Here is a 10177-nt window from a genome sequence, read left to right on the forward strand (position 1 = left end):
TGGCACTAGAACTTTAGATTCCTGAAAATAATACGCAACGTGTAGTATTGATACTTCTATGATATCATATTTGTATCCCTATCAAAATGAAGAAAAACTTGAAATATTTGGGACCATGACCACCCCAAAACATTTTTTTTATTTGGTGAAGCATATGGGAATCTCACCGATCTATGTGGGGGTCTAATTTCAAAGTGACGGAACCTACGTTTCACTCAAATGAAGAAGAAAAAAAGTTAGTGAATTTTGCCAGCACTAGTCATTGAGTGATACACATTCTAGTACTTCATGAATATATTCAATAAGTTATAAAATGAGCACAAGCAAAGATGAAGATAGAATACAAACAACAACGCTACAATGTGCTAATATGCTACGTTATCACCTTTCTCCATTTAATAAAATTATATTCCTTGTGTTTAAAAAAAAGGAAGCAAATTTACAAACTACAAAAGATTCACTCACATATGTAAAACTACCTACTTTAATAGTGAACTTGCCTAGCTAGATTAGTTGCTGTAATCTAGAACTATTTTTCACATAATAACATGTTCCATTCAAGTAACTTGTCCAAATTCCTTATGGTTGCATGAAAGTCTATCAGAAAAGTGGGACATTAAGTTAAGACGACGCGAAATCACAAGAATAGAATGTGTTGTTCCATCTGCATTTCCTACATTGAAACATCTCATCTGATTACGCAAATCTCCGGCATCATTACTTAGTTCTCCGTCTTTTCTTTTCCTTCATTTCCTTCAGTGGAGTCGCAGGTTCAAGTTTTTTAGGTCCACCAAAACCTTTCTTGATGTGTAAGGATTTAACTGAAGACGGGGAATCCTCTTTACTACTCCTACTAGGCTTCTTGTCTCCTCGCGAAATCCCAGAGGCAGGATTGCTCCCACCAACTGCTTTCACAACAACGATCTTTTCGTCACTAGGGTGAACACTTTCAACTTTCACAGAAGGATCATGATCAGGTAATTTCATAGGGTTCGATACATTAACATTAATGACACTCCTGCTGAAAAACTTGACATTCTCTTTCAGTTTTTTTGTGACAACGTCTCTCATTAGTACCGCAGACTTATATTGACGAGTGTTCTTGGAGTAAAAGATCAAAGCATTGTTGGCCAATAGAAGCATGTCTCTGAAAAGCTCCATGATTGTATTAATAGTTTTGTTGCTAATTCTTGACCTTATAGCATCGAAGTCCATGTGTCTTCGGATTAACTGCCTATACCTTGCTCGCTTCTGCAATGGAAAAATTGTGCATAACAAATCATATCGTTTGTCATTCCTTGCAGCAAAATCTCTACTTACCATTGATAAACAATTTGGAAAGTAGGAATAATATAAAAGAATAGGACATGATCTCTTGCTCGTACCTGGCTATCATGCTTGCGACAGAAGGCAGAAGCTCCTTTAATTTCCAAAACAGAATCTAAAATCTCCGTCATATCTTTCACTCCATCCTTTTTCATGTTTGCATTCTCCTCGGTTATACCAGAAGATTTGACAACCTCGCCACAGTTGCTGGTAGAACTTTCTTTAATGCGGGACATATCAATTGAAAAGTCACTCTCTCTTACACTCACTTCATTAATATTTTTGCCGCAATCCTTTCTCTTTCTCTTTCCTCTCCGTTTTTTACAACACCCTCCCTGTCCTTCAGTCAACTTATCTACATTCAAAATTTTCTCATGTTCAATAGACCCTGAAACTTCAGGGCTAATCTCCATGTCTTCAGAAGACATCGCTGGAAGCTGGCATTCATGAGACCAGTTTGTCTCGGTTTGATGTGTGAAACTCCCTGCAGATAGTCCATCCTTTGACACTTCTTTAGTGGAAGATTCGACTCTCTCCAATTTTTGTGAAGGAACGTGTAATGACGGTCCAACTGTGTCGTTGTCAACACGACAGTCATCTTTTTTCTCATTCTTGTCAGCCTTGAGAGATTCAAGCATCGATTCAAGAGACCTGAAACAATGATATAGAGTAAGCTATACCCAAAACGATGGCAATCCAACAGCAAAGCATAGAAGTCGTCTGACATCTAATTACTAACATTTCCCGTTCAAAAAAAGGAAAAAGTATCCGGTGGCAAACTAAAGATTTGGTGGACGATTCATTCAATACAAAACCAGAAGAAATTGAGACTACTTGTATCTCGGCTTAAATAGAAAGATAGTTATGCAACTAACCCAATTGAATCTTCGGATTGTTCCAAAGCTTTCTTAAGCTCTGCTACCCTTCTCTTCTTAAGCTCCTCAAACCAAGCCCTAAGAGTGTCAGCATATCATATAATACAATGAGACATACTATACAAGTGCTATGCTGTCTTAGGAGGGTATCTCATAAAACCTAAACTAAAATGATGTGCTGCCAAATCGGGAAAATTTAAACAAAACAAAATAAGAAACAATTCTAATTACGTGCACCCTGAATAGCGCTGTTGCAAGTCTTCGTATTTGGCTTTACAGGCCTGCAAAAATGATAATTCACTATCAAAATTAAATTCATCACTTGAAAAACCCTACATATCCCTAAATTAGGAACAAGTTAAACCTAATAAGAAGGCTTTGGGTCCATGACACGTCAACTAAATAAAGCTTTAGTCTGAAATAAAGAAGGATAAGAGTTGCCACTCAGCCAACTCATCAATGTAAGTAACAAGGTGTCACAAATTCTGGTTTGCCGCCTTTCTTTCATTCCTTCTCCACTATAAATAATAATACGTGCATGAGTAATAATAAAAATTTACAACTCATAATTACAAATATTGTATTACTTAATTTTGCTAACCAAAATAAAAATTAATCCCTGATTAACATCTCCCTTCAAATTGATGCAGCTAGTCAAGTAGCATCAATTGGCTAACAAAATACTAATGGCGCGGCAGAGGATTTGTCTTGGTAAGAGTATCCCACAACCTACAATTCAATGACATGATTATCATGGGCCTCTCTAATAGAATAACAATGCACTTCAATATGTTTTGTGCGATCGTGAAAAACAAGATTTGCAACAATTCGAATAGCACTTGTATTGCCGGCATAAAGAGACGTTAGCTCAGTTTGAGGAAATCCAAGTTCGGCCTAAAAGGCAACAGAGCTAAATTATCTCAGAACAAGCAGACACGACACAGTACTCTGATTCAGTAGAAGATTTGAGACTCTTGCTTGCTTCTTACTCTTCCATGATATCAATGACAAGAAGCATGCACCAATGGGTGCCAGATCCTCGAGTGTCAAAACACCCGACCCAATCAGCATCGTTATAGGCAATGAATTAAGGAGCCATGCCAATAGGAAAGAATATACCCTGTTGAGAGGTACCTTCCAGATTGCGAATGATACGACAAACTAATGCTAAGTAAAGATGATGAGGAGAGTGCATGAACTGTCTGGCCTGTTAAACGGAAAATGATAGTCCGGTCATGTAATTGTCAAGTAAGTAAGACTACCAACGAGTTGCCAATAAAGGATCTGTCAGAAGGTCACCCTCATCAAAGTGATATTTCACATTAACTTCAAGCGGAGCAGTGGGAGCCTGTTGTCTGGGATGTATATACATGACATGGTTTATAACATTCTATAGATTGAGACAAAATAGAAAATTCGGGAAGAATAGACACGTCATTAGCATCTGAAGAAATACAAGGAAACGTAAATTGATTATCAAAGCTCACATCTTGAATTACTGTAACAATGGGTGGTAATACCATAACACAAGGAAACCCTTTATGAAAATTACTAACTCATAAATGAGCATAGGTTGAGCTCCAAGCATACATCTTTCAACAGAAGGTAAGTGAACATAGCATACACGCCCAAAAAATATGTAAAGCTAAATAATTTGGAAGTCTTAAAAAGACAGAAAAAAGGAGAATCTAAGGCAAGAACCGTAAATGGGAGGCGGTTGATCAAGAAAGCAAATGTGGACAATGCTTCAACCTAGGATCTAGATGGAGAAAATGATTGAAGAAGCAAAGTGCGGGTCACATCAAGTGACGATTCTTTCACTCTACAATACCATTTTGTTGGGGTGTGTTGGTACATGAATGTAGAGATACAATTGACTTTTTTGTTGCAAATATTCTTGAACTCATGAGACACGTACTCACCACCAGAATCAAAGCGGAAGATGTTATTGCGAGTCTAAAACTAATTTTCAACATAAGCTAAAAATCTCGTAAACATTGAAAAGACTTCAGCCTTAGATTTAAGAAAATATATCCAAGAAAAATGACTATATTCAATAATAAAAGTCACAATATTTACAATTAGCATCAGAAGCAATAACAGACATACCCCAAACATCACAATGAACCATATCAAAACATTTGGAAGGACGATGACCATTAGAAGAAAAAGGAAGTGTTTTAGTTTAAGCAAGTTTGCAAACCAAACAAGGAACATATGAATTAGAAACGGCAATTTTATTTCCCACAAAAACCAGTCTTAAATAAATGGTACAAAACACTAGAATTTGGCTGGTTCAATTTTCGATGTCAATCATCATACACATTCAAAACGCCATTGCAAGCAAAAGATAAATGATTTGAAATAAACTGAAGAGGAAATAGTATGTCCACTTTAAGCCCTTGTGCAACCACTTTCCCCGGCACTTGATCCTACACAAGACAACTAGCTCGAGAAAATTATTTTCCACTAATTGACCAATAGACAATAAGTTGGAAGCAAGTGAAGTGATGCAAACGCATTCCAAAAGTCCGAGTTTATGTCACCAACATTAGTGTTAGAGACCGTAATTTGAAATTTTTGAGTACCATGGTAAGAATGTATATAGTGCAACTATTCAAAAGAACACGATGAATGATTGATGCGCTAGAATCAAGAAACTATGGATGAGATACATTAGATGATTAACCCTGAATACCCAAGGCTGAAAGTACCCCTAGATGTATCGGTTCAGGGTGTAGAGCGCCACTATCAGATGCACCATTTTGAGAGGAGAAGTCGTCGAGCTCGTAGTAGCATGAAATGCCTGCACCAGCCACTGTTTTGGTCGCGGGGGACAGTCATAAATGACATGTCTCAATTGTTTTTTGCAATAATGGCAAAACTTCTTATTGCAACTACAAACATGTCTAAATTGTTTGCAAGAAAAACATGGAACCTACTGTATATCACGGCCTTTACTACTACTCTGGACAACATAAGCAACTGTCATAAGTTTTGGAAGGGCAACATCGTTAGAGATGGTTCCTTGGTTAAGCAGACGTTGTTCCTCCCTTGGAAGTCCCCAACACAGGTATCCAAAGAAGAAACAGAGTTCCTGTTCAGCAAAGCACCTCTTATAATCTCAAACTTTGAGTGAAGATTCAAGAGAAAATTGATCCCACGCTTGAATAGATAGATTACCTTGTTTGTAATTGACTATCTCCAACTCCAACCGTAAATGCTTGGTCATATTATCTTGGCTGTAAGTATGCTTCAAATAATTCCACATTTTTTGGGCCGTTGAAAAAGAGCTCAAAATATTGATCATATGGGAATTAATATTATCGAGAATCCAAGAATTGGCGGTGAAGCAAACACAAAGATTGTCTCTTTCCTTTTGTGAGACCACGAGCTTGCAAGTTGCAAATATAGCCGCAAAATAAATAAATAAATAAAGACCCAGAACAAAATACTCAACAACAATCCGAACAATCCGCGTGAAGCAAAGAAAGGCCGTCGGGGGTAATTCCAACAACCCGCACGCAAATAAAGGCCAACAAATAAATGGCCTAGTGGGGGGAAATTTCCTATATCCAGAGTAGAACGAGCACGGACCTTCGAACAAACAAGACTTTGAACATAACAGATAGACCTTTGAATTTCTGAGGTGATCAAGAACCTTAGCACCGCAAGTAGAAGCGAGACCAAGAAAACAAGCACGGAAAGCACGAACCTGAACAGAGGAAATCTGAAGATCTGCAGACAGCAGGCGCAAGGTTGCGACAGCAAAAAAGAGTAGCTAACAGAAACATGTCACGCATACAATGAGAACTACGCAGCGGGAGAAACAAAACCACAATGATCATAAATATGAGAAACTAAAATCAAAACCAAGAAACTGATATCATGCAAACTGAAATCCCACGAAACCAAACCAAAAGTCACAGTTATCGAAATTAGTCTATCTAATACCATGTCACAAACCCCGGCAAGATATCTTTCTTTCATTCCTTCTCAACTATAAATAATTACACCAGTAATTATATACATTTACAACTCATGATTACAATATACTATACTACCTAATTTTCCTAACCATGTGCTTACAAGTTACAACACATGTTTGGCCGTTATAATGTAACACCCGTATCAGTTGTAATCACCCAACAAATTCAACAAAATTATGCATAATATAATACACCACCTCAACGACAATATGCATATAACAAATTGAATAAAGTAGCGCACCAAAACAATTGGCTCCACGTGAATGCTACCCATACCCAATTTATAAGCAAAACACGTTCTCTAAATACAACTCTTTTTCTTCCCTACATCATCACCATTGCTTTAACTAGAGATATATATTCAATTCAAACACACATGCATGCACTATTCATTATTTATTATTTTCTGGTCACATTCTTCGGTTCCAGTCAGAGTGTGCGGGTCTAAAGTTTAAACATTACCTTATATAGATACCAAACATTTACTTTTTTTTTTAAATTTAAATTAAATGTAATAAATTTCAGTTACTATAATAATCATATGGTAATTAAGAAATGAAATGAGTTCAACTCAATGAGTTGTCAATCAAGACCATTTAATAATAATGTAGTAACCGTTTAAAAAATTGAACCTAATTTTAAATTGACTTTAAAGATAGTAGTAATAAAAAAAATTTAAAAATTTAAAAATATTTAATTAATATTTACCTCTGGTGTGATAGCGTATGGAGAAAGAGAAAGTGTACGACCTCGTAGCTCAGCGGCGATGATGGTCCAATCTCGAGTTCCGTGGCGGAGAACCGCTCCACCAAGGAGGAGCTCCTCCCAAGTGCCCCAGTTTGTTACAATCACTTCCGCTCCCATCTTCGTACACGTGTAGGGTTCGGATTAAAACAAACACAACAGTTCTGTTTTGTAATTTCCTTATCCTACGCACCCGGGCTAGTTTAGCGTTAACAAATACACCGCCTTCGAAAATAAAACAACTAACCACTGCCCTTTCTCCGATTGACCTAAAAAACTTTCAGATGAGAAAATTCAGGGAAAATGTGATTTCTTCATTTCTGTAATAGAAAAAAAAAATGATTTTGATTTTAATTATTTAAATTTTGCGTGGGTTTGTGGTTGCGTAAGAGGGTATAGGGGTTGAAAGAATCCATTTGATGGAAGGGACAGGGAAAGGTTTGAAATTGAAATAAAAGAAATGAAGAGGAATAAGAAGGGACAAAAATATGGACTACGATGATGGAGAATATTGCAATGTATGAGTACGAGTGTGTATTTGCATTTTCGTACGTATTTTTTGGTTTGTGAATTGACTATTATGGTCTTCAATGCTGTTGGCTTGGCCCTATAGATTCTTTCATTATTATTTTTTGGCTTTAAAGATTGCGCGCTTTTAACCAATGGAAAGATGGGTGATGTATGTTTGGAAACATATGCGGATTTAGAACGGTTGGATCGTGATGCTGCATACAAATCTAACGGATCTCAGTAAAGTGACGTGTTTTTAACTTTTTAATTAAATTATCATTTTAGTTGTGAATGTGTATCGGAAATGTAGATATGTTAAAAACTTTTTTTTTATTAATAGCTTTAAAATTGTTTTTTTATGGTCGGTTTAATCTTTAAATGTATTTTTCTTTAATAAGTTCAAATCATAAAATATTTAATCCAAAAAGTATTCTATTAAAGATGTGTTTGGAATTTATATAGGGATGGTAATTTACATCATCCCCGACCCGCAAATTTATCTAAAATGGGTAGGATAAAAATACATAAAATGGATACGGATATGAACTCGAATAATTACCCATAAAAATAAACGGGTACGAGTGCGGGTATGGACATCTTGGTAATCATTCCGTCTTATATCCACACATTATATATTTATGTATTTATGTATTTTTATTTTTATTTATATATTTTAATTTATATTATTACATAAAAATGTAAATGTATATCTATCGATTATAATTATAAAACGTATATCAATGTTAAACCATTAGATATTTAATATAAGTGTTCCGTTTATTTCAACAATAAATTATTTGAATTTTTTGTAATGTTTTTAAAAACTTAAAATTATATAATATTTTATAATTGATCTATTTATTTTTAATAGGAATACGGATCATGGATACGGATATGGGTACTTACATACCCATATGGAATGAGTACGGGTATTAACTTTAGCACCCAAACATGTATGAGTTCGGATACGGAGATTTTTTTCAAATCGCAGATATGGGAATAGGTGATATTAGTATCCTGCCCATTATCATCTCTAAATTTATATATATTTATAATGATGATTATTTTTATTAAAAAGTAGAAAATGTATAATACGTAAGCATTTAATATAGATTAAAAATAAATAAATAAATAAATTCTTTTTATCCTTTAATTATATCTTTGAATTTAAATGGGTGTTTTAATTTTAAAATGTGTCATATTAATTTTTTGTCTAATTATTAACGAATTTAACGATTAATTTTGAATATTTTCATCGTTAACTAAATAAAAAAGACAAAATTAATTTTTAACTATTTATTTTATTATTTTAAAATAAATTAAATTAAAAATTCAAACTCGTGACATTTAAGAAATCAATATACCCAATCACTAAATCACATAGAATATTATGATCGACATGATTCATACAATTAATTTAATTATTATTATTTCTCAATTAAATATTTTGAAATTTTCTCCAATAAAAATTAGAATTGAAAAAAATAATATTAAAATGACTGTGGAAATTAACAAAGTCAATTATTTTAAGAAAATAATTTTTAAAATAGGTAATATATAATAAAATGGATGTAATATAATATATTTGATTATGTATATGGTTTCTCTAAGAAAAATTATATATTAACACATGTATTTTTGACTAAAGATATTGTTTAATGATTATAAGTAAAGAACATGCTATTTTTTTAAATAACAAAATGACAAGTAGGAAAGACTATTACCACACGGAATTAAAAAGATTAGAATTAAAAAAGAGTAAGAGAATCAAATCAAAATTATCTCAATATGTAATGTATCTAATGTTGGGTAAGTAAAATTTATTCTTATTAAAGTTATCAAAAAGAGTAAAAAAGAACTCGATTCAAAAAAATAGTTGAGTAATGTTATGAATGAATCGAAATCAAATATTTCAGTATTGTTCGGATTGTTGTTGAGTATTGTGTTATGTGCCTAACACCACTTTAGAATTATGAGAAATCAAGAAAATCAAAAACAAATTCACAATAGTCAATTTTTGTACGCAATTACTCTATTTATAATCGTTGGATCTTAATCCTGCCGTCTAAAAAAATGACATTACTTTTACATAATAATTAAAAAATGCTAGTTTTAAATCAAAATTGTCAGATCTTAACTAGACATCCAGAAAAGCATGATTGCAGGACTTCATGATTGCAGTGGATGACAATTCAAGAAAATGATGTTAATAGTAAGAGCTTTCCAAATCATTCCATTTATTCTTCAGGTTTTAAGGCACCACATGAAAGGCCTTGAAATAAGCTAGGACAATTGGAGAAGAAGAAAATTCCAACCAGAGATTTGTCCGATTGTTTTATAGACAAAATAGCTTTAATTACACAAAACAATCCGGCATTAAAAACAAAGGTCACACTTAAATTCTCAACAAAACTATCCACAAAATTATCGCAGTCATTTCTAAAGATTGCTCCATAAGATGAAGAAGTGGTGTTAGAAGCACCATCATTGTTGGCCTTTATAAAAAGAGGAGGGGATCAAATGATATTTTAAACTTAATATAGTTTGAAGAAAAATAATCTCTCATTGTAGAGTTATGATGATAATAATATAATTGAAAAAAAATTGGTACTATAAGATTTTTGTTTCTATGGATAAAATAATTTAAAATCATCTACAAGAAACAAAGACTTGATTGTTTATCAAAAGAAATGATCATCTGAACTAGAGTCAACAAGTTTGACCACATAGTTC

General features: G+C 33.7%; 1 protein-coding gene across 2 annotated transcripts; it reads right to left on the reverse strand.

Annotated features, from left to right (window-relative positions):
- Positions 1-361: 361 nt before the first annotated feature.
- Positions 362-7537, reverse strand: LOC127101112 (uncharacterized). 2 transcript variants are annotated; one of them, XM_051038448.1, is made up of 5 exons: positions 6899-7537; positions 2439-2482; positions 2202-2279; positions 1386-1977; positions 362-1251 (listed from the first exon to the last, which is right to left on the reverse strand). In XM_051038448.1, exons 1-5 carry the CDS (start codon positions 7052-7054, stop codon positions 718-720), a joined length of 1404 nt encoding a protein of 467 aa, XP_050894405.1. In that variant the 5' UTR covers positions 7055-7537; the 3' UTR covers positions 362-717. The 2 variants fall into 2 exon arrangements, with proteins under 2 accessions (XP_050894405.1, XP_050894403.1); XM_051038446.1 differs by having other exon boundaries at positions 2433-2482.
- Between the last annotated feature and the right edge of the window lie 2640 nt (positions 7538-10177).

Source organism: Lathyrus oleraceus, chromosome 7 (assembly GCF_024323335.1).
Source record: "Lathyrus oleraceus cultivar Zhongwan6 chromosome 7, CAAS_Psat_ZW6_1.0, whole genome shotgun sequence".
Lineage (NCBI taxonomy): Eukaryota > Viridiplantae > Streptophyta > Magnoliopsida > Fabales > Fabaceae > Lathyrus > Lathyrus oleraceus.